The sequence below is a fragment of the Mugil cephalus genome, chromosome 10 (genome assembly GCF_022458985.1).
Source record: "Mugil cephalus isolate CIBA_MC_2020 chromosome 10, CIBA_Mcephalus_1.1, whole genome shotgun sequence".
In the NCBI taxonomy this organism is placed as follows: domain Eukaryota; kingdom Metazoa; phylum Chordata; class Actinopteri; order Mugiliformes; family Mugilidae; genus Mugil; species Mugil cephalus.
The window spans coordinates 15202176-15227881 of record NC_061779.1 but is presented as its reverse complement, the minus strand read 5'-3'; the positions used below and the strand labels follow the sequence as shown (position 1 = coordinate 15227881).

Sequence of the window (25706 nt, the reverse complement as noted above, 5' to 3'; positions counted from 1 at the left end):
TCTGCACAGCTGCAGACTTAAGGGGCCCAATTCACCAGAGTAAACAGCAGTCGTGCATGTAAACAAGCCCGGGACCTTTCTGCCTCGGTCGTTAACAGCAGAATCATGATGGTGGCGATTTCACGAACGTCTCATGTGAAGTAACATGTAAAGCACAACGAATTGATTTTTAATGCCGGTTTAATCGCACTGCCTTGGCCGGCGAGTTAACACACCGGGCGCGTTTAATACGCAGGCACGTTCAGAGCTGCACCCCACGCCGTCGCGTAGGTGGTCTTTGTGTAAAAGACGACCATTTACTTCATTCAGATGGGTGTTAGAAGTTTCATGACGAGATGCCAAAGAAAACCTGGAAGTGTTTTGGTATCAGGGCCAGAGCCTGAAATAGCACCAGGTTTTTTTTTTTTTCCAGGGGGTCAGTTCCTCTCATACGTCGATTCACCGCAGGAGCACAAACAAGCTGATGAAAGGCAGTAAGAAGCATCTACAGAAGAGGTAGTCATTATCACACAGCAGGTGAGGAGCAGTGAGCCTGATAGGAAACTTACTGATGTGAACAGAACTGTAGGTTCACCTGACAACTTTCCTGGAGGAAACCCGCTCACTGGTCTTTAGGTTTAATAAGTAAATACATGAATAAAAATAAAAACTAATTTTTCCTCATTAGCATCAACCTCTGGTTTCAGTCGCCCCTCCTGTGTTGTTTTTTTCACCATCCCCCGTCAACGCAGTCCCAGAAGCTATGCAAGCGAGCCATAAAAGGAGCAGTAGCGTGATGTGTCAGTGTGATTTAGAGTCACGTTACTAGGAGGGGAAACTACTATAATCTTCCACACAGAGGGCTGAAGAAAAGAGCCACTATTCTAACCCGCCGGCATCCACCTGAGAGGTCCACACAGTGGCCTGACTGTCAGGAGAGAGGCTTGGTTTGCCAGGGGCCCCAACAGCCCGGGGACCCTGCCCATATGTGGTGAGGTGGTCAGGGTTTAGGGGCTGACTGGGGCTTCTCTGCCCTAATTGGCAGTGGAAGATTAGGTTCGTCAGTCTGACCCTCTTGCCCGTCTGTCTGGCATCTGCTCAGAAGATGTAAGCCAGCATGGAAACACAGATCGGCCCCTTGAAATCCACAATTGACGCGACAATGCAGGCGCCCAGTTACAACAACACGCAGAAGCATCATGCATTTGCTATGCAGGCAGTCCTAATCAGAGCAGACTTGTATCACTGCCGCGTAATACGAGAAATCACGTGAACTGAAGAAAGCGCAGAGTTAAGCGTACAAGTGTTTTCATAACATCCTGGAGAGAGACTGCAGACAAAACACTTTCTGATCCTATCACTATCGCAGGACACGGTGTACCCGATTGAGAAACACAGCCATGCAGTGGTGTTGTGATCAAGCTCCACCGAGTTCTTTGGACATATGCACCATCTGGTGGACGAGAAGAGAACCCCCCTCCGCCACAATGGAACGGCCAAATGCGAGCAGCAGGACTGAACGCTTATGGGCTGTGGGGTACGCTAGCTTTGATGTGCTGCAGGGGCATTAAAGGGAATGGCTTCAGGGCAGGGACGGCAGGTTAGTAATCATGTCTGTCTGCAAGTATGCAGTGGTCCTGGCCCAGACTTAATAACTAGGTTGGTGTTTATGGGCCGAGAATAGGCCCTTGCATATTCAGAAAAGCAGGGGAGACAGAGAGAAGTGGAGGAAGATGAGAGGGGAGGAAGAAAGAAACGGTTTGCACGAGTGAATACGGGCTTGCGAGTGAGAAAAAGAGACAGAGACGGAGTTGGCTGGCTGCCCACGCAAATGACAAGTGAGTTCCACCCACGGAGCCAGATACAGAAGAGTGCCGTGACTACTAAGACTGGTTGTCAAGGAGATCCACTCTATTTGTCAATTAAAGGAACTCCATGTGAGGAATACTCTGACCTCGAGAATAAGCAATGCATCCGGAGTGGGAACGCTGGCATCTGAATGGGGGAAAAGGAGGCAAACACAACACAATGGAAAAATCTACACTCCCTCGCCACAGTGTCACACAATCAACATGGTATGCAGAGCAACAGATTCCAGCGAAGGAGGCAAACACGTAAACAGGCACGGCTAATGTGTCGAATTATAGTCACAACAGCGTTGGCAAACATGCGATACCGCGTCAAAGGCTCGAGTGATTTGGTCAACCTTCATGGGTCAGGAGAAGCAGCGCCGCTGTCCACTTTCCTCCGCGATGGCCACACCCTGGTTCCTGCTGCCAACTGGCCTATTTTAATAATGGATCACAGGTAATTAGACTGCTCTCTCATCCATTATTCACCTCTAGCAGGAAAGGCAGACCACTCGCCTCCAGTCCCGCAATCTACACTGTAAGTTTAAAGCGAAGGCCTGCCAAACTATTGCATAATATGGCAGCTGAGAGTGTAGATTTTTTTGAGAACGGGAGGTCAAGGAAAGGGTTCGCATCGAACATTCCGTCCCGAATATGCCGAGTGGTTTTATGGTTTCGCTGGACATGCGCCGCTTACCCTGCTCCCGCTGCTGGTCCCTCTGCTCCATGGACACCAGCGCGGAGAAGTGAGCCTGATCGTAGGCCAGAACCAGAGGGGAGCAGTGACAGCGGCTCGGCGGCACCTCCAGGGGCAGATAGAGGCCTCCGAACGGGATGGGAGCGAAAGCTGGAAATCAGTCAGAACATCATGTTTAGAGTCAATGTATTGTGTTTTTTTTCCCTACTGCAAAAGATGGAGTGAAGAAGCAGTTGGACTACCTTCTCCTCCTGAGTCTCGTAGCATAGTGTCAGCCACCACTACAATTGGCCTGCGTAACACGTGGGCCAGCACAAACACATGGAACTCCTCAAGACTCTCATAGACAGGATCCTCAGAGTTGTCCACCCTGAAGAAAGAAAAGGCACATCACAGTGGGAAATACAACAGCAATTTCCTGAAATGTTAATGCCAGAAAACATCTGCGGCCAAAGTAGGAAATGTCCGTGCCGATCATGTGCATGTGTAATCTAATCGTATCATCCTGGATTCATTTTCCCCCCATGGGCTGCCTTTAATAGACAGGGCAGCCATGTCCAGCTACATGAGCTTTAATAAAAGAGAGTGGGAGAGAGGGGACGGGAGAGACAGAGAGAAAAAGCAGAGGCAGAGGCTCTCCAGCATGCAACCACCGGGGGAACCAGAGGATGTGCAACAATTAAGTTGTCAGCCGCACAAACAGCCACGCTGCCAAATTCACTCTAATAAAGAGCCTCTTAATATGTGAATCCCACTCATCCTATTTAGGGGCTCATCTCACACTAGGACCATCAAACATCCCTAACCTGATTACTGTATTACAGTCAAACTCAATGAGAGGTTAGAACCGCCAGACTAAATGAGTAAATCATTCTCTTTATAGAGACATTACCAGTGATGTAGGTCTTTGCACCGGACTAGCTGGGAATAATGCAGACTTGTTCTCACAGTTTGAGTGCGTATTGAGGTTTTCACACTATCAAGACAGATCTAAGCAGACAATTTAAGAGTCTTTCTGTTCATCGTAATTGTTTTTACTCCACCGCAACACCTGCTTACATGTATATGGCGTGTGTGTGTGTGTGTGTATGTTTATTTCTGTGATTATGGAAACAGAGACAAACCACACAGTTTCTCTGCGTAGGAGGAGGAAACCAGAGTTAGTTTCCAATCTGTTTGTGTTGCCTGACATAAACCCGCTCTTACGCTTATTTATGCAACTTGCTGCAGCTGAAAGTAACCCACAGCTCAGGGGAGGTCGTTACAGCAGAAAGGATTAATACCGACGGCAGCCAGTAGAGGGCACACTCTCACACGTGAGCTCCAACCTCCAGTGGGTTTAACTCAGGGAAGCAGTTTGAAAGAGAAACGGTCTGAGTAGGAGCTATGAGTTTCCCCCGATTAACTGATCTCAGTGAGAAGGTCGCTTTTGTTTTAACTGCAGGCCCCGTGCCGTGTTTCAACACACGGCGCTGTGAAGAACCAGCAGGAGAGCTGCAATGTGTTTGACGTGGGATGGAAACAGCACGTCTGCTCCGTTTCATTGTGTTCCTCTCATACAGCGACTACACAGCAACTATCGCTAACTTCTTATCAAAGGAATGCAGTGTGTGTTGTGATCGTGGCCGTTTGCGGTGCTTATGGTCGCAGGCTGTCTGGGGACGTATGCGAGTCAAGGTCCTCACCCTCCGCTGGTGTTCCCGTTTTTGCTGAGGTGAGTGCGAGGCTCACTGGAGGCCAACTTCAGCAGCTCGTTCCACTCTCTCTCCCACTCCTCTTCAGTGTACACCAGGCCAGACTGCACAAACACGCACACACACCACGAAATTTAAACTCTGTTAAGTACATGCATTGCTCAACTACAAAATCCCTCTTATTATTCATTTTTGCTATTTGCATCCTGGGCAAGATTATCTCCTGGAGCTTTTTGCATTTACATGCACACACACACTCGCACACACACTGTTAATGGATGATAAAAGAGACTGTCGGGAAATGTGGTTAATTAGAGAAAGGTCACTGACAGCAAACAATGGTCCCTGCCCAGACTCAAACCAGGACAGAGTGTTAGGAGGGATGTGTCTTGGATCACTGGGCCACCAGGACGCTTTGGGCGTTTTTGAAACATGAGCGTCTGGACTACTTCTTAGTCTGAGCTATCTTTGGTGACACCATTTTTCTAATAGATTTGAAAATACTTTAATCCAGGAACATCAAGAAAAGGGAGAGGAAGTGCAGGGGATTTGACGGCATTAACGGCGCTGCTGCTAATGCACACTTGGAAACGCTGAAAGACAATTTTCCTCGCAGCAAAAATCCAAATACCCAGCAAGTGAGCTAAAATCAGCGCTTATTAACCGAGGTTACGAGTGGCTCATCTGTTCGCTCGCGCTTATGGGTTTTTTTTTTTTGTGAAAAAGGACGCATGGTGCATTCAGGAGGCGCACTGAGGGAACACGGACACTCTCCAGACCTCCTTGTTCTGTTGGGTCTGCTGCCACCTCCACCTCCTCTTCAGAGCGTCTCTCTCCGCCCCGCTCTTCATCATGGTGTACAGGGATTTCCTCAGCATCAGGTCTCTGTCGTGGAAGCCCCACATCCCTGATAAACAGACACACAGAAGCCTTCAGAGTGAGACTGAGGATATATAACAACACGGCCATTGGGCAGCTTGCTAAAACAGGACATTGTGTGCCTTTCATCGCTCATCGAAGTCGTCAGAGTGTCAGTGCAGATTATATTAACTCTGCTGCCTCAAACCCTCCGCGGCTCTGGCAGCCATCACACTGAGAAGTCACCCATCTCCTCCAGCGTACACCTGAATGTGCCGTCGTCTCCTAAAACCCCGCAGCAGACAGTCTCCTGCAGAGTCCAGATCGGTTACCCTCCCTTCCCTCCCTCCCCTGCTTAGCTCTTTAACTCGGCAGTCGTGACGCAGCACTGACACCGATTTCTGATGCCAGCTCAAACAGTTGTCCCACTCCGAGCTCGATGCGTAAATCGAACGCCGCCGTCAGGGTTGTAGTGCTCGCAAACAGCTCACCCAGAGAGGCCGCGTGCAGAAGGCAGTTCCCGTCCCCCGTGGTGGCCAGAGGAAGCAGCTTCTTACAGCTGGTGCACATGGTGGACCACCAGTTCAGACGACCTGCGCACAATTCAGCGAGTGCATCAGAACAGGAGCGAGACAGAAACCAAGCAAACATACTCAGGCAAAATCAATTTCCAATCCAGCGAGTTCAGATTTATTTGTGCAATCACACAATGGCTCGGCGAGCATTACAGTCTCAACACAATACTAGGCTAGTCGAACGTGTTCACAGAGAGGAGGAGATATTACACAAAAGATATGGTTTAGCGCACAAGGAAGAAAAGAAGCTTGGGAGATGCGATTTATGAGAAAGATATGGACGGCAAAAAAGGCAGGTAATAGGTGTTAATTTATGGAAGGTGAGAGTTTTCATAGCAAGTCTAATTTAGATATAACTGGATCCAGATTCAGAAAACTTTATTTGTCCCTGGGGAACATCCCTGCAAATATTTAGGATGCTCTGGTGCCTGTAGAGGTGCGTCTAAACTGTTCATCGCCTGCCCAGTTAAAAGTGAACTAGCATAACTAGTGAAGTTAATACGACTTAAGTTCATGTCTGTCTACACCAATCAGGCATAATAATATATTAAGACCAGAGTATATTCCTCTTACTACAGATACTTTATCAGTTTGGGATCAAGTAAAGTTGGAGGCCAGATCAGCACCTTGTGCTTTTTCTTCGTGTTTTTTGAGTTGTTCCTAAACTGTGTGTGTGGCTGTGCCATGTCATTACTATGGGGTGGGGGGAGCCTGGTCTGGTCTGGTCTAGGTGGGTGGTACATGTCTAAGTAAGATCCCCATGAGTGTCAGGTCTGAACATTTCCCAGCAGGACACTGAACTGTCACAAGATGCTATTTACTTCTCCTGTCAGTGGTCACAATGTTGTGGCCTTGTTCAAAATAAGGAGTGGTCTATGTCAGTCAAGCGGACGTCAAAGCACTGGAGCAGGGGACAAGAACAGCTAAGAACATTTAGCACAATTAACGGGACCATGATGTGTTTGCACCCTCCCTGAAATACAGAGCAGTCTCCTCAAAAACCACCTTGAATATCCTCCTCCTCATCCTCCTCAGCCTAACTTTTACAGTATCTTCAATTTCCTCTCCATCACTGCCTTCCCTGCATCTCTGCAGGGAGAGAGAACTGCTTCCCTGCCCTGGGTATTGCACACTGCTTTACTGCAGGCAGCCTCACTGCTCTGAGCCCGGGGTGATCTGACTGCATCATTTATTTAACGACAGTAAACACAGAAGAGCCTCTGAATGATTTAGCCCTCACAGTGGATGGCATGAAAATGCAGATGTTTTACCTAAATGTGCAGTTTTATTATTTTTTTTTTTTTGCGAATTAGATATCCGAGTTAATTGTCTGAAACGTTGGACTGCTATTACTTCCTTTTTATGATGTTGCATCAAAGGGAGATCCATATGCAGTGCGCATGGATTATTATGGATGAGACCCAACCGCCCGTAAAGTGAGGCTTCGCAACAGGTTGTTGTAGTTTCTTTCCTTTTAATGGTACAAATAAACATTTTATGTGAGTATCTGAGCCGTTTGTGATGCATTTAGTTGGATTTTAATTTGTGGCAGCGCCAAGATAATTAGAAGTGTAAATCGCTCAGTGATCACTAGAGATCAGACCTATCTGTCATGTGGCTGGGTCTATCGGTCTCCGAGGACATCTTCTGTCTCATTTATGTGTTAATGGCTAATTGACTCAGTATTCCTCTCGGCTGGCTGGCGACACATCTTGAACCAAAATATTTGAGCGAGGCATTACGGCATCTGCATTTTCGCCGTGGGAAAGTCTGACGGAAACTTCACTAACTAGTTCCTCTCTACTTTAGTTCAAAGCGTCAGCTGGGATGCGAATCCTGCGGGATCCTGGACGCTTTGAATTAGTTGTTGTCGTCTTCCTTCCAGATGATGCTGGCGCTCTGATCTGCTCCGAGTTTGTTTTAATCTCAGCCTCTACATCTGTCTGCATTACTGGCTTTGCCGCTTCTTTGTGAGGCTTCAGCAGTTTACTGTAATCGTACCGGAAATATGGGGGAAATCCATAGGATTCTGTTACCGCTGTATCTCATAACAGTAGTAGAGGTACAGTCATTTACTGTATCATTATATCCTGTAGTACTCACCAGCCTGCTCCAGAGCCATCATGGTGGACTGCTCTATCAGATCTCTCTCTATGAAGCTCCTGAAGTCCTCGCTGTAGACGCTGAGGTCTGGCAGCTGGAATGTGTAAATGGGCATCTCAAGAGGGAACTGCTCGCTGGTACACTCATTGGCCACCTGCAGCCGCGCCAGGGAGACAATAGCAGAGCTGGCATGGGAGATCCCCCGAGACAGACGTTTCTCTAAAAGCAAGAGGGAGAAGAAATAATCAGACGTGTGAGTCGGAAGCAAATGGAAGAAGAGAAAACTTCTGAGGACGTCTGCCGACGGTCGTGCTGGCACGGCCCCCGCTACCTTGTGCGTTGTCCTCCTGCTTCTGTGCACACGGCCTGTCGATCTTGCTGACATGGGTGGGCGTGTCACGTGCCTCTGGCTGCTTGTAGTAGCGGCCCTCGTTAAAGACCTGCGGCAGGTTGGCAGTGTGGACCTGCCTGAGCTCCTCATAATCATTTAGAGCAGCACTGAGGTCCCAGTTTTTACCTGCGGGGCACGAACAGAGATCAGGCTTATTGCACACCGTACACATTTAACAGGAATAAAAGAAGGCATTCATTTTTTTTATCATTTCCGATCACCGTAGACAAATGTCCACACTGAGAGTGATTTACATGCATCAAAATGTTCTGTGTGTTCCTATGCAACAAGAGAGAACAGTTTACAGTAAACAGGATTATCGCTCGGTAAATATGACACCATAGCAGGAAGTGGGAAAAAAAAAGAAAATGGGATACACTCCACTCTAGATTCACTCCAATAAATTCATCAAAACGATCCAAAACCTTTGTAATTTGGCAGGATCATTTTCCCAGAGCTTTCTGGATCACTGTTTTATAATATTTTAAATACATCTGGATGAATATATAGATCTTTAAAATGTTAAATTAATGAGCTCAGGCTATAATGGTGTATAACCTATATAGAGCAAAGCAATGCTGAAGAAAACATTCTGTGCATCACATGAACAGAATTAAACTAAAAATTCAAACAGCGAGGAGACAAATCCTTTAACATAGTGACACATACATGCTGGTAACACATTCAAAGACACATCGTCTCCTCTGGGTGCTGTCTCTCTCTCTCTCTCCACCAAAAATCCCCTGTAGGCTTACAACACGCGTGTGAAGCGCCAGTCTTATTACATCTCACAAAACTCACATGAAAGCCTGCGACTACGAACATCCACGCATGTAATCTGAGCCCTGTTTGTGAGACAGGGTCCATTAACGGCCTCCCCGTGTTAGAGACCTGGAGGAAGTTGTCCTCTCCTGCCCCGGCTTCCGGACACGATGACTGTCGACAGTCCGAGCATGAAACCCTGCACCGCTAATCACTCTCTCGCACGTCAATCGATGCAAAACCGATTCCGGTGTATGGATCTCAGGAGCTTCAGCTGCACAAACACAGGAACACAACTTAGGATGGAGCTACACGGGCACTCACCACCTAATGCCCCGTCTATAAAAGCTTCTGCAATACTCTGCTGTTACTTTGATATGGAAAGCATTGTTCCAGCTGCTTCATTCTGTAGCCGGAAGTCAGGGAAAAGAGCATTCGTAATTTCCATCTACTGCAAGAACATAAAGGACATTATCACCAACACTCATTAGAGACACTGCAGGGTATTTAACTCTCAATTCAGAGGCTTCTGTACAGAGGAAGTTGAAATAGATCTGTTCCTTAAATTGAGCAAAATTAGCAAAGTGATGTTATTAAAACGTCCAGTTAAAATTAGAAAACCCAGGCCTCAAGAAAATGTAATGAGTGCAGTGATTAGCTTCAGTACCCAAACCGGCCCCTAGAGGGAAGCACCACACGTGGCGCTGTCATTTCTCTCAGCCTCTTCACACCATCCTGACTCACACTATGGGGTCACAGAGCAGCTGTCTGAAGCAGGCCTGGAAAGCTAAGCTAACATCACAGGCAGGACATCCGGGCGCACGCCAGTCTTGTCTGAGTGCACTGTCTTGTTTGGTGTGCGTTAATGTGGCACGTATTCCGTTGTGGCTTTTGTGTGTCCCAAAGCAGACACGCACAAAAAAAAGGCAACGGGAGGGAGAGACAGACGGCCAACACTTAAATTCTTTTATCAGACTAGACACTGGCTGCACGAACCAAAAAGAAAAAAAAAACACATCCAGGACACACACATACTGCAAACACCAGAATTTCATCCCCTAATGGAAGTCTCATCACTCTGACGCACGCTTTAATTCCTGTACACACAACTGCATTTGCATTTATAAGTCAGCATTTCATGCTTCCTGTGTCTGGCTGAAATTGTAGAAATTCCTCTGCAAAAAAAAAAAAAAAATTCATAACATCCATAAATACTAAAGCCAAGCCGACTCTCAACCAGCTTCCTGTCGCCGTGTGCACATTTGCTCCACTAAAATTTGCTCTGTACCTAAGCAATACAAGTGCCAGTAGCACTCTGCCCCTCAATGAGTTCCAGTGAATGGGCACAAAGCTCTCTCTGGGGAGTGCACTCGTAAAACCGTCGCACTGGCCTCTAAATCAGCTGGCCGGCTCTCTGTTGCAGACCCCTCTCCTCTCCTCCCGTCCTTTGTTTCCTTTATTTTCCTTCCCTCTAATTTCCTCTCCTCCTCTGTTCCCTCCTCTCCTTTGCGCACTTGAAAGCAACCACAGCACGAATGGGAGCAGCGGAGCGAAACGGAAATTGCCGAGTGTCGTTTAATTGCATCGATCTCTTACCTTCCAGCAGGTCCCTTGCCAGACCCGGTTCCGCCCCCGTGGACCGAACAAAGTCTGACAGGACCGCGTCCATGTCCAGAGTCATGTGATCATGTGTGTGTGCTGCCCAAGGTGCAGCGGTGGCCTTGGTGGACGCCAGCCTTCACGTTCTCATCTAGGGGTGGAAAGAAGCAACGAGAAACGAATCAAGGCTTAGCGTTTTCACAGCGTAGTGTTCAGCCACACCTTTAAAAACTGACTAACCCCTGTGAGGAAACGGTGACTGGACTGCCCCCTTCTCTTACTTTAGTCCTTGCCAGTATCCTCAGCTGCTTCTACTGATGTGTAATGCTTCACAGAGCTGATAGTTTATAGTTCTGTGAACAGCTCTCCACTCCCAGTACTCCTCCCAACCCTTTGCTAACAGTTATAACATGATATTCAGCATAACAGATTTAATATCCACACCACAGCCAGCGGTAATATCCAGGACACACCTGTCTATCTCCAAAGCTTTTGACGCATTGCCCGCCGCCGTAACGACACTAAAATCCTTCCTGCCACTGAGTGTCAACCAGGGGTCTCTGGGTATCGTCCCCTATCTAAACTGCATCCAACACTGGACAACAAGGAAGCATGCCTGGTGACCGTTTTAGGAGCAGGGCGACTCAGTGGGATGTTATTTAGTGTGATCGCAACAGAAGAGCAGGTTTAATCACGGCGATATAGCACCAGGGCTCTAATGATCAACAAGCAGCGCCTTGCTAGGTCATAAACAACACGACAAAGACGCACACGAGTTTACTCCCTCGGACCTTGGAATGAATGAGTCCATGCATAGCTGTCATTCCATTTCAGACTGTGTGGGTGACAGAGGAACTGAGCTCAGAGCATTGTCGGTAAAGTAACAAACACCTACAGGTTTGAGACTCTGACAGCCAGCCCTCTGTGTGCCGGCCAGAGGTTTGAAGGCTGCTCAGACCCGTGGCTTTCGACCAAAAGAGGAGTGAGAGCGTGCTGGGCACGTCCAAAAACTCTGCCCATGCCTCTGAGCAATAAGCAGGAGAGAGGCTCTAACGCTGCGAGTGTGCCACATGACACGACCGCCCATCAAATTCGGTCTCGGTGTTATGAACCGACAGACACTCGTCTGCTCCGGAAACAGAGCCAATGCAAAAACAAAACGCTTCTGTTTCCTGCATCTGAGGCGGAGGAGAATTACCGGATTACTCTGACTCGGGACGAACTGGGCATCACGACACCTCTTACTGATCGCGGCAGAGCAAGCTCCGATTCGAAAGGTCCTCCCGGTCAGCGCTACCATCACACGCAAATTAAAGGGTTGTGACACGGGGGAAAAAAACACAGCAGAGCGCTTCCCGAACTGCTGGCACCACAGAGGAAAATATCTTCGCTCAAGACGCAGCAACTTTAGTCTTTATCATATGAATTATTAATGAGCCAAAGCTGCACTTAAGCTGTAGTTTAGCTGACCTAGTTATTGTCAAGCATTTGCATTGTGTTGCACTACTGTACAGAGGGAGTCTAAGCAAGGGAAATGCAGGGTGGTCAGCTGTGGCAGTTACAACAGAGATCATGGGTTATGGCTGATATCTAATCAGTTAAGGTCAGTGTGAGGCAATAGACTGATCAGCCACAATATTTAAACCACTGACAGCTCTGCTGGGAAACTTTTCGGACACACAGGACACGCTCAGATAATGTTGCCCCCGATCTCGTATGTGTCTTTATTTGGACCTGGACATTGTCTTTGCAGATTATTTCTATCAATAGGACACTCACGATAATCAAAAGGCCTCAACGCAATCTGTGATATTTTTGACACTTTTGAGGGACCGAAGGGACAACACCTGTGTGCATAATTATACTCTAGGGGTGGACAGAGCAGAATAATAGGCAGCCCATCAAGTGAAAATCACAATATAGCTTTGCAGAGCAAATAGCCTTGAGTCTAGTGGCGTGGAGCGAGACACAGAAATAGCTGAATATTATAAGCTACGACCTCGTCTTTTCCCTTAAGAGCAGTCCTACTCTGATCACTTTCCCTGTGGGAGGTAATTATGACTCAGAAACACCCCGATGCATGTTTTTTATCTAACGTAAAACAATGTGGGCCAGAGGAACTGAGGACTCTCCAGTTTCTTGTTAATCATAATAATTAGCATATTTGTCACACACAGAATCTATAAGCATATATGTCACAGGAACTGCAGAACACAACAGACCAAAAAAGGCCTACTTGGAAGGAACTGGTATGATTATGCATTTTTCTGTCACATCTATCACAACTTTACAACCCCCATATGAATGTGCAGCTTCCAGCTCCAAATTAAAAAAAAAAAAGTTTGCTATTTCAAGTTTTCAGTTACAACTACAATATCCATCTGTATACAATAATATAAGGAGAGTTTTCTCCTGGTATTTTTCACCCCAGTACATTATTTAACAGCTATATGTACCGGTTACAGTCTGTACAATGTATGATGACCTATAAAATATGAAACACTGAATATTTCAACAACTAAAGGAATTGTATATGATGTAATGTGGTTCAAATCCAATCAGTCAGGAGCAATGATTTCATAAGATAACACTTATACACTTTTATATATGTGTATCTTATACAATTATTATATGCATAAGTATTTTACATAAACACAAGTAGTGGAGTATTTCTGTACTATTTAAATGAAACCTCATATTGTTATTTTTAGGCTTTCGCTAAACCAGTAAGACTCGATGACAGAATATGATAATGTAGAGGATCGTGGTTCAACTCCGTTCAGTTTGTGGTGAAACGTACATTCTCTATTTTTGCTGAGGGTTGTTGAGAAGCCATCTGATGACCACGGGACTGTCAGGACCAGATGCAGCTCTAGTCCATGGCTTAAGAGGAAAGGAAGACACACTGGGGACGCAGAGAACCCTGAAAGACACAAACAAATACAGATATTTATGGCTTTGGTTCTGATTTGGCTACGTTGAAGGTGCAGTGTAACACGCAACTAACACGCATGTGTGTCTGCAGGTGAACCCTCAAGCAACGACTGACAATTACTGAATAATTACTGAATAAAAATCCATGAGAAATTCTTCCTGTTTGTTTCTTTCAATCTAAATACAATGTTTTTATAAAAAAAATAACCCAAACCTGACATACTAAAAATAATAGTTATCTTTAGATATTCACACTGATGTTCTCATATGTCAAAGTAAATACGTAACCCAACAGTTTTAAACGATGACATCAACAGTTTGTTTTTTTTATTAACAGCAGCACTCAACCAGCATGGACTATACAAGTACTAGTAAACCCTGGAAACCTATGTTGACTTCTCGTGAATACTTGGCTTTATTGGTCTTCAAGAACTAAATGTTGAGCGGGGTTTAGACCTCCTCGGTAGTCTTCGCTTCAAAGCTCTAAAGTCTGTTTGGGCTCCTTATCTTTCTTCAGTATGAATCTTTTTGAAGTAGAGTTCCACCTCTCTTTCATCAGTAGGGCAGATTCAGAGTCATACATACACGTTTAGCAATGTTTAAATGCGTCATGAACATTTGATGACTGCCAGATCCTGCTTTGGATACAAATGAAACTCCCGTTTCAACAAAGTGTTTCAGAGCACCAGGCCATGTCCCTATAAAAACCTTCAGTGTGGCCACGGTTTGACCTACAGAAACATCTCTGACACTATTTATTTAATAAGCAATGTTCTGCTGGAGGCACAAGCTTAATTGTAACAAGCTGATTTGCCTGAACTAAATCTACCTGTGCTGCTTTAGTTGAGGACTACATCCATGTGTCCATATATTTTTTTTCCACTAAAGTCGGATCACCGTGGAAACAGACTAAGCAGGGTATTCCTGAAGTCCCCTCCCTAACAGTGTTTTCAGTTCCTTTCTAAGGGATCCCGAGGTGTTCCCTGGCCAAATGAGGTATATCTCCTCCAGTGAACTCTGGCCCTACCTGGAGTCCCAGCTGGCTTCGCCTGGTAAACCTCCAAAGGGTAGTACCCAGGAGACGTCCTTACCAGATGTGACCCTCTATACAAAAGGTGTTAACAAGGTAAAAACAAGACCTGCTGACCTAAAAGTAATGCAGCATCTCCAATACTTCTTCTTCATTTTCCTTTTGTAATTCTTCCCTGGTTTACATAAATATTATTATGGAAAGTGTCACCTTCTACGATGACACGGCGTGACGCGGCAGGCAGAGGTGTGACAAACACACGTGGAAACATGACAGCCAGTGCAGCAGAGGATATCCTCCAACGGATCACACCAGCCTTTCTCTTTCCCTTTCAAAGGAGCACGGTCAGCTGCCGAGCAGTTGGTGTCAAAGCTTTCCTAAGTGGTACTGGAATATCCTACAGCGGCATGCATAATTGACACGAACAGAAGAAAAGTTCATACGTGGCATGTGTATCCTATTTATTTGGTCAAACTCTCGCAGCAGCTGTGGCCAGAACAACATGTCCTACCTCAGAAATCCAAGCTTAAAATGATTTGCATGTTAAACCTGAATCCAGTGGACTCTCAACTCTGTGTTTCATAGAGTTAACCCCCGAACTGTCACTCAGCCCTGTTTAACAACCATCGTCATTTCATCTGTGGCTGCTAAGGCAAATGCTAGATCACGCACCATAATTAAAAGAACCTTATAATTAGCATGGCAGGAAGTGGTTCAATAGTCCAATAAAGCAGAAGCAGAAGCAATATTGTGCTTAAGAAAAAGATAATTTCTATTAAAAGGTAATCAAACAGATGTTCTAAAATATAAACATGGTTTGGCAAAGAGTTATTCTGAAAGGCTCATGCTGGCTAACATTTCACTCTGAGTATTGACATGACAATTTGGTGCTCTAGAGTGGTGACTGTCTTGATGCTTTTTCTTGCTCAAGAGCACCCTTGACAAATAAGGAACTTAAATTAATAATAATAAATTGGCCCAGTCGTTTTGCCACCGAAGGGAGCTACAGCTGCTCACTGTACCCAATTCTTTCAGTGGCGGAATGGTCGAGGAACATTTACCTAATTAGTGTAGGAAAGAACAGTCCTACTTAAGGCTTGCTACTGTCCAACCCGTTGTTATTTCATGCTTCTTTATACTTTGGCTCCTCACCATTTCAGAACTTGTACCATTTACTCCATTAATTTAATAGCTTTCTGAGCCGGATGAGAAGAGCACATCTCATCAATCCTCACCACTTTCTACAGAAGCACCATAGAGAGCATATTAACCAGCTGCCACTCTGTGCGGTTTGGTAGCTGCAGAGCCTCAGACAAGATGCAGAGAGTGGTGAGGACAGCAGAAATGATCATCGACACCTCATTTTTTCCCAGCCAAGACGTTACACAGAACAAAAAAGAAAAAAAAAACAGAAAAGTTGTCTGTCCAGAGCCCACATCATCATCATCATCTTCATCGTCGTCACCAAGACTCCAGAGGCTGGAGGTTAGAGATTTCACAGCATCTGGAGCAGAATAACCTGACTCTGTAATAGTGTCATCTAACAGGCTCTCAAAATAAAATAAAATAAAATGGACATAAAAATACAATGTGCAACAAAGCTTGCAGAATATTTGTAACCTTAAGTGCAATATACATTGATTTTATTTCTTATTTTCTCATTACTGCGTCTCATTTTAATGTGCACTGCAGGTGTACGACAATAAAAAAAAAAATTCTAAAGCTGTAGTTTCATTTCATATCCAGTCTTACATGTAAAAAACAATATTATTAATCTTAAGTGCTGGCATCGCACAAAGTTTTTCTTTTGTCACTTTAAGTACTGTCATTGTCTTGCGAGTACACATAGCAACAATTGGTAGTTAACGAGGTTATATACTAGTATGAGATATTTGGGTCAGAGATGAACAGGCAATGTTCTCTGCAGGCTGTTGCTTTGATCTTGCGGTCTCAACATCTGTACTTTCAGACCAGGGTTCAAACGTGTGCGGTATCGCAGCAGCTAAGTTCTCTCACAAACTTCCAATTACAGCGCTGAGCAGAGGACGTAACAGGTCGCAGAACCGAGTCTAGCAAAGTATTCTTATTGTATTCACAAAAGCACTCAGACGCACTGCATTGTTTACCTCCTAAGGTCCAGTGACCCGTGAACGTTCTACCCGCAGTCCCTCCATATTCATGAGGCAAGTTTGTAGACAGTAAAAATTCGAAACGTGGGATTTGTTTTTTAATCATCTGGCTGCTCAAACGCTGCGGGGCGGCCCACTGAACGCTCCTCCAGCATCACAATACACAACAGACGCCATGTCTATACTGCGCGTCAATTTATTATACCATTCAGTATCAAACATGAGATATATGATGCAAATGAAATGTCGTTTTAGTATGGTTTTTCCATATATATCAATTTAAACACCAATCAGAGCAGACTATTTACAATGAACCACCCGTGGAGCTGCAGGATCTATCATGCTGAGAGCAGCAATGTTTATAATTCAAGCGTCAAAGTGTTAAGAGGCATTTAAAACGAACGTACCTGAGTGTGTTTTGGCTTTTAGAGCTAAACCCCTTCTCACAAATGAAATACTCCTTTTTTTTTGTTTTTTTGTTTAAATTAAAGAGCAATGAATAACTACCCCCACAATGATTGCTAATACTATATAGCAAGTCCCCACCCACGACTTCCTTTACATTCAACACTAATGCAGAGTGAAAAAAAAAAAAAAAATTAAAATAAAAACAAGTCCAGGCTCCTGTTTGTGACTCATTCATAGTGCGACCACCGCTGGAAAAGCAATCCAACGTCATTTAGGCTGAAAGCAGATTATATTCTCGACAAGTTCCACCACTACGTGCAATAATGCCGCAGGCTCTTATTCCATGATGCACATGCGTGGCCATTTTACAGTAACACGATGAGTTATAGCAGAGATAATTGTCTCCATAGTGAGCAGCGATCGCCCACATGGAAGGCTGATACACAGCAGGTGGGAGGTGAACATACTGTACAAACACTTACACTCTACTCTGCATCTCCTCCATAACTGGTAAATGGTCAGGCAGGAAATCCAATGCTCACCAAGGTCAATATCTTTGCAGTTATGCTCCTAATAAGTCTTTGAAAGCCACTTTCTCTTTGGACTTCTTTCTTTTTTTTTTTTTTTATTCCACAAATGGGAGTGTATGTAGATGTCAGTGCGCACATGAGTGCACCGAGCAGGGTGTGTGCTGCAACATAAAACATGAGTGCTGTTAAGGAAAAATCCATGCTTTGTGGGCCGCTGGCTTTCAGAAATTTATGCTGATGGGTTATATGTTATGGCCATAAACCAGGCTTCTCTGCTTCTCTTTTGACTTTCGATTTCCTCTTATTCACGTAACGCTCTTATTCACACTCCTAAAAAAAAAAAAAAATGCTGCCGAGTACTAATTTATGATGTTGTCTGGTACAGTACAGACATACTTGTGTCTTACACAGATTTTCTATCTTTTTTTTTTAATGGTGATCTTGTTGTGTGCTTAGTTGAAATCTGGCTCTAAGCGGACAGAAACAAGGCCCTCCGTCAGCCTGCCAAACTTTCTCAACACAACATGTAAATTCACAAAATTCAAGACACGCTAAAACTGCAACTTGGTCAGAATAACTTTGGGCCAGTTACACCGAGAAAAAAAGCAGAAAAATAAAATATATTTAATCAATGGTAGCTGATTGGTTCTCACATTTTGGTGAGTTTTGTGTAATCTCCAATAATATACCCAGAAACATTTAAAAACAGATACTATAAGTAACATCCAAACGTGTCCGTGTCATCGTCCCCAAAGTCGGCACGTGAGGTGTTTAAGGAACATCTGTGAATTAGTGAGGGAAGATATCATGAAAACACACCTCTAAGTTGTATACGTTTCTGCATGCACATCACGGGCCGCGCTGACAACCACCACAAGTAAGTGGGCAACACCGCATTGAAACTCGGACTCTCACAAACAACGACTCAGCTCCCTAGCTTCGTACTGTTGAACTGAATGTGTAACGCCGCAAAAACCTACAGCTACTGCTGCAAAGCTGGAGAAACCTTGTGGCTGATCACAACAGATGCTAGTCACTTAAATAATCATGTCAAGGCTGTACATTACTACAGAGAAAAAAAGAGAACAGCAACAAAGGAAATCCTTGTACCCTCGCCCGCTACAATGAAACCACCTTGGTTTGACAAAACTGTGATGGTGGTAGATGAGACCTTTTTATAATATCTGGATGTCACACATGACAAGCCGCTGCTTAGCTTGCCAGTGGCAGAACATCTGGTGTCTAAACCAACACGAGGAGAGGAGAGGAGAGGAGAGGAGAGGAGAGGAGAGGAGAGGAGAGGAGAGGAGAGGAGAGGAGAGGAGAGGAGAGGAGAGGAGAGAGGAGACGAGACTAGTTGGTCTGCTTTGTCTGTATGATCTTATAAACACCTTGTTGAACTTGAATATATCCAACACCTAAGTCACAATGATAATCACTCATGTGCCGACTGATGAAAACTCTCCACCCACAATGTGACTGAAAATAATAAGAAACTTTTTTTTTTTTTTCTGATGACAAAGAGAGGTGAACTCACACACTGACTCAGTGCAACCTGTTTGTAGACAGTTTCCCAGTTTACCGTGAAGTACTAGCGTCAACACAACATCTGAAACCTAAAACCTGAGCCTAGTTTCCAAAATAGTGGCGAGGGACCTGTCCTGCAAGAGCTGGACATAAGATGTGGGCTTGTTGGTGAAACACAAAATAAGTTACTCAGCCCCCTCCCACCCCCTCTCCCACCCCCACCCCGAGGAGCCTGATCCCTCCTCGGCTGGACAGAATATTTCGGATTCTTCAAGGCAAGCGGGGATCTTATATTTTGGCCCGGACCCGCGGCCTGGTCGAGCCAACTGTGGCTTCATCGCCAGCGTGTGAGCTGAGCTGCAGTTAGCGGGGCCAAGAAGGAACAGGCTGAAACTGCTGCGCTCGACGCTGGTAGATAAACATCCTATGCCCCTCCCCTCCACCCCCTACAAACTCTGGAGTGCATGGGTGTGTGAGAATACAATGATGCATATATCACTGTATGCGTGTAATAACTGCGGCGTGTTCGCTACTCAGCGTGCCCTCAGTGTGTTTACTCATCTCTAAGCTAACAGACCAAGTGCTTCCACAAAGGCCTGCCAAAACACGGACGGCAACTAATAAAAGATGGCATTCGTTCTTACCAAGTACTTATTTACATGCCTGTGAACAGCAAAATGTCAAATCACCCTGTCAGTTATGGTCAGAGACAAAAGTAATATGGCTGACTATTAACCCCGCAACAATGGATACAGCTCTCACATACGAATACACAACAAGATGGAAACACTAAAAGCTTCAAACCTGCTGCACGGCCATTACAGATGAGATTCAATGAATAAAGGCGTAAAGTGGAAAACTACAGCAATGGAAGAAAAAAAAAAAACGTGGGTTAATTGTACTGCTGGAGATGCACATGAGCAGTTACCGGAAAATATATAATTTCCATGTTGCATCAGTAGTGAATAATCAGCACGGTCTATTTGCCCGCGTCAAAACACGCCACGCTTAAACGCCATGGGAAATTCATGTAATGGAATATTATGATGTCTCACCAAACTACAAACTGAGCTCTTTCACTTTTTCAAAGCCCTCGCTCGAGAGAGCAAGATTCAATCAGTGATTTCCGATGCAGACGGGAAGCACCACTTGCTATTCAGGCTTCATATCAGTCGGTCCGCCTCAATCTTCGTTCCCCCCTCCAGCCTCGGCCGCAAGCTTGTGTTTGCGTCGACGGTCGTGTGCACATGCATATATGCTGTCACCCAGACAATAATGGTGGCAGTGTGTGGAATACATGCGGAGTGTTTCAATCACTGCACGGGACGTCACATTCAAGGATACATGGCCTTGAATCGGGACATCGGGTTTAAACCATTCTCTCGGACTCCCACTCCTCATCCCTCCATTATGTTCCATCCACCACTGGGACCTGCCACCAGGACCCGCAGACCACGATTGTTTGCTGTGACCTCGGATCACCCCGACGCACTGGATAATCAAATACTCACATATACTCTTGCAGAGACAAGGGGATGCAGAGAGTGACAGAGAGAGAAAGCCAAGAATGAAGGGTGGCCTCTGCTTCACGCCAGTCAAACGCCATCCTTCGTCTGGATTAAAGCCATGCGCTAACACTCACTGATTTTACCTTTCTTTTTCTCAACTGTACCCTAAAAAAAAAAAAAAAAAAAAACAACTTCTGTGCAGCTGCCTTTCACATGCTGCATGAAAGACGCTGTTGGGAGCATGAAATGTCACTTTGCATCTCATTGCTGCGCTGCACACTGCTAGCACAGCATATTCATGGGCTGGTGAGTTGTTGTCAATCGGCACTAAAAATGCATCATCACATCAATATTTGAGGTAAATTTATGTTAAAGCTGAAGTGGACTGCATGAGCACCAGGCTGCGTGCAGGGGATACCTGAGGGACACTTTCAACTTTTGCTAAAAGTTATAACCTCTCCTGGGATGATCCACAGACGCCCCTCACCTCAGCCCATCAGAAAACAAACAAAAACAAAAACAAAAAACAGACACCACAGGACACTCTCAGAAGGCCCATGTCCATTCTGTTTTGGAGGAACAAGGGAGAACTACACAATATTATGAAGGTGGTCATAATGTTATGCCTGATCGGTGTACAATCATCCGAGACGATGGAGCGAAATCATACCCCACACTGTCCGTGCTAATGAATGACAGAATATATTAAATAATAATTCATTTGAACTTTTGTTGAATAGTATGAAAGGACTAATAACTAGTCAGAAAATAGTCACAGATTCATTGAATAATCACAGAAATAATGCAGAGTTTGTTGCAACTCTCATTCATTTATTGCATTTATAACAAAACCCCCAGCTCTTCTATCCATAGAAGCAAGGTTCTTTACTTTGCCTTTATAGTTTGACAACTGCTACCAATGAAATCAGTGAGTTATTTATTTTTTTTAAATTTTTTAATCAAGATGAACTCCACAAATCAGATTTTAAATTCACCATCACAACTGTACAGCTTCCACCATTATTTTGATTATCTACAGACCAAAAAACAACACAGCACACGGCATATAGTCATAGCCATAAAATCGTATTCATTATTTACACTACAAGCAAAAAAAATAAAAAATCTTCCGTCTGACCTTATACTCAAACCCAGTCTCGGCTCAGCTGTGTCTGCGGCGTGCAGCCCAAACAAAGAGCTGGTTGCTGAGGGGCACAGAACGAGATTGCAAACCCTTAAAATGTCAGTGCCTTCAGCTTCAGCCCTTCTACTGCAAGGTCCAATACCTCCTCTCCTGACTGGTGCCTGTTCGACTGAATGCCACAAGCAGACAGCTGCGGCTACGGAGCGAAGCCCTTCCTCAACAGAAGGCTCCTGACTTTTTGTTGGTTTGAAGAAGACGAGAACAGGGAAATGGAATATCCAGTTCGTATAGATATATTAAAGAGTTGGTTTCAACCAAGAAGCTGAGAAACGCACAGTAGAGGCATAAAGAACTGCATGCTGTCTGACAATGATGAATGTATCCAACGACTCCACGTGAGAAAACCAGACCATCGAGCTCAAGCCAGATGGTGTTTCCTATTTGAGTTTATGCTGAGGGAGACTGTCCCCTGTGTTATAATCACAGAGGATTGTGCTTGCTTTCACAATTTCCTCCAGACCTACAGTACACGTACTGTACATAGCTGAAGTCTGTAAATATGATCCGCGTGCTATCTCCTACAGATCAGCGATAACTGCAGGTATCCTGTTACTGTACAGATAAAGGGATGGCCAAAAAAACATTAAAAAGTACACCAAAAAACACCACAAAAATAATTTATGGGAATGCCTTTTCTGAATCCACATATCACATCCAGCAACATCTAGCTAAGCTACGCGTCTGTTCTCTGCTCCATGTTCTCATGTTAACTTGATTCTATTATTTTAGATAGAAAACAGTATATGGCAGTGCTCAATGTCACGTTGCATTCTTTGAAACAAATCCACGGTTTATGATATTAAAGTTAGGTAATATAATTTTAAATTCAGCTTACACTCCGAGAAACGCCATTATAAAACCTGTGAATACATGTTTTGACTACATCTCACAAAACCAGCACGCTATATAGTGCCTCACCACCTTAGGATTGATTTTGGGAGGAAAGGACCTTATCGCATAACCTTTTTCCTGATTTAGTGTAGAGTGTATGCACTGACGTCACGGCCGCCCGGGGCCACGCCCCCCTGAGTGGCAAAAACATGGTGAAATGTAGCAGTAAATACAGATCACAAATATTTAGTTTATTGTTCTATTGTTATTTATTGTTGGAAATGAAATCATCACCGTCGCCTGTAACTACGCCAAAAACAACACATCGACAAACCGACCTGACAGCCCTCCAGGACGTAACTTAAGAAGTAACTTAAGGCACGACTTAATATTGAATTAATATTGCCTGACACAAAATGTGAAGCACAACGGAAGTTTTTCCATCTCAGCACTTAATCACATCATTTGTGCAATTTCAGTGTTTGCTATTGTTTTTCCTCATGATTGTATGTATGTATTTAATGCATTTAATCGATTGCATTGCACTGCATTTGGTTTTGCTAGACAGTCGTTCATTTAGATAAAACACTCACACTGCACATAACATTAAAATATCCTCAAAATTCTGACTGGCATCCAAACAATGATACGTGATACAATAATAGTACACTCAGTACAGAGCTGCAGAGCTCACTCTTTCGGGCTGACATTTGTAAACCTGTTGAAAGCAGGTTATAAATGACCCTGAACTCAAGCAGAGCTCTTCTTGCACATCTTGCAGCGCCATCAGATAGACACCCAAAAGCAGATAACGGTAACAGACAATTTTGTCTGACCCAAAACCTCCCGTGGTGGATACTTGACGACAATCAACAATTATTTGAAAACAAGAAAGGAGTTCAGATACTTTAAAGCTACTGCATGTCATTATTTTACATTACCAACCCTTAGAAATAAGCAAAAAAAAACTAAAATGAGTAATTTGGTGTGATGCATGTTCTCCACTGAGGCCCCCCCACAGAAGAAAAAAAGAACAAGAAAAAAAACTTTCAGTGGGTGGGGCTGCAATGCAAAGGAAAGATGTGGCAAGCTTAAACCAGAATTTGCATTTTATATCGCATTAGCGCTGTAGTACGGCGCAATGTTTCCGAGTCGGGTTTGCTATAAATAGTTTGCAGACTTTCCACCAAAACCTGTGTCATGAGGTGATTCACTAATCTGGTAAATAGCAAACTGTTTCTTTACACTAACGTGCAAAACACCCGACAACTTCCCTTCCATTCTCACACACGCACGCACACACACACACGCGTACACAAACAGAGGTGCCTAGCAACTCTTCTGTCTGCACAAGAAACTTGAGGTACATATAATGTGATTAAAACTAGTGTATGCCGTAACTGCAACATTCTGAATTGAACAAACCGGACTGATTTAAATTTAAACCTGACTTCGATCAAAGAATCCAGCAGAAAACATACGCGAAAAAGGCAACAAAAGCAGCAGGCAGAGACAACGAATGACGGGAGAAGTATTAAAATAGCAGGATCCGAGGTCAAATTTGCCCTGCGACGTTCCATGAATGGATTTTGTTAAAGATCTAACGATACGTGCTGGAGCAGAGATGAAAGATGTGGCGCTGACAGCGAGAGACAGCGCAGCACTTGTTTTCTCTACTTAAGAAAATGAAGGACGTAAAAAAGTGCGGTGAAAAAAAAAAACAAAAAAAAAAAACAGCACAACCGACGCTCTCCGCTTGGGGTCACGTCCAAGCCGCATTACTGCATCTTAATATCTCCATCAACGGAAACAAGGTGTGACAAAATGGACGGGTTTCCAACAAATGCAGCTGCGTTTCGCCGAGAAAAAGAGGCCTGACCTATTTCTCTGAATGAATGAAAATGACCTACGCTGTGGGCCTGCATGAATCTAAATCGAGTCACCAAGGGTATCCTGTGCAACAGCGTTCTGTTTGATTTAGAAACTGTTCCCTTGCTGATTTGAGGCCAGTCAGGGGATGGCTGTGCCCACTAGACCTTGTGGAGGGGAATGTTAACAGCAGCAGACGTCTCCCGGAGCCACCCTGCTCCCAGACTCAGCACCAGACAGGTGGTGCAAAGAGGCACGAGCACACATGTGCACACGCGCATTCATGGTGTGTCAGAGAGGGTGGCTCCTTGGCAAAACATGACATGACACCCAACTCCTGTTGCTTTCTGCGTAACGTGTGGTACGAACCAAAGCAGATCTGTAATCCAGCGGTCTCTTGCTCTCAAGATCAACCCCGAACACTTCTGGGTGGAAGAAATACAAAATCAAGATTCACAAAAATGATGTACGGCAAAACTGTGGGAACGAGGAAAACTTTGATGGTACAAACCACAACAACCACAACCACACACACTCTCTTCGATACAATGATCAACATCAAACCTAGGTTTGACGTGTAAAACACTACGTATAATCTGAATAGATTCACCCTTGAATGTTTGGTTGAATGTAACGAAGAGTATCTACTCACTTCAAACTAGAGTGGCAGATTTAAAAAAAAAAAAAAAAAAGCTTTGAGAGGTCAGTTTATAGTTTAAACCCAAGAACCAAAAGTGAAAGTGCATTGAATCAGATTTGGTCTGAGCTTGAGTAAAATCGTCCACATTCGAAAGCGAGGGGAGAGCCCCGAAACTCTCTCAAAATATATGTGACTCAAACGTCGCTGCCTTTCGTCTAACTCGGCTGACAAACTGCTCATTAAGGCAACACTCAGAGTGAAACGCGACTGTGTTCGCGGGGGCGCTTGCTTGACTGACAGATGTCTGAACCTATCACAGTCACCCAGAACGGCTGCCACTTCCTTATCGCGGGCAGAACTGCGTGTCCCCGCCGTGGCTGAAAGGGAGGATTTCTTCCTCCGCTAATTACGAAGATGAGGCGGCTAATGTTGAAAGCTTCCACGTATCCTGTCGGGAAACCTAAAGCCTCACTGGATCCATTTAGATTACACGGCTACACACTATCTGTGCCTAGTCAGTGGTTCGGACGTCGAACGCAGGCACAAGCTCTGGTCTTGTAGGTAAACAAACCTGCAGCAGCTCCTACG

The 25706-nt window shown here is 44.7% G+C and overlaps 1 protein-coding gene across 2 annotated transcripts in view; it reads right to left on the bottom strand.

Moving 5' to 3' along the window:
- Positions 1 to 25706, bottom strand: part of otud7a (OTU deubiquitinase 7A) — a 35367-nt gene that overhangs the window by 7713 nt on the left and 1948 nt on the right. For both annotated transcript variants that reach the window (XM_047596993.1, XM_047596994.1), the window contains exons 2-10: positions 13309 to 13431; positions 10506 to 10659; positions 8088 to 8273; positions 7757 to 7975; positions 5570 to 5671; positions 5000 to 5127; positions 4212 to 4324; positions 2769 to 2896; positions 2527 to 2676 (exon numbers count right to left, since the gene is read on the bottom strand). In XM_047596993.1, coding sequence (XP_047452949.1) covers positions 2527 to 2676; positions 2769 to 2896; positions 4212 to 4324; positions 5000 to 5127; positions 5570 to 5671; positions 7757 to 7975; positions 8088 to 8273; positions 10506 to 10590 — 1111 coding nt within the window. In that variant the 5' untranslated portion in view covers positions 10591 to 10659; positions 13309 to 13431. The remainder of the gene's footprint in view (positions 1 to 2526; positions 2677 to 2768; positions 2897 to 4211; positions 4325 to 4999; positions 5128 to 5569; positions 5672 to 7756; positions 7976 to 8087; positions 8274 to 10505; positions 10660 to 13308; positions 13432 to 25706) is intronic.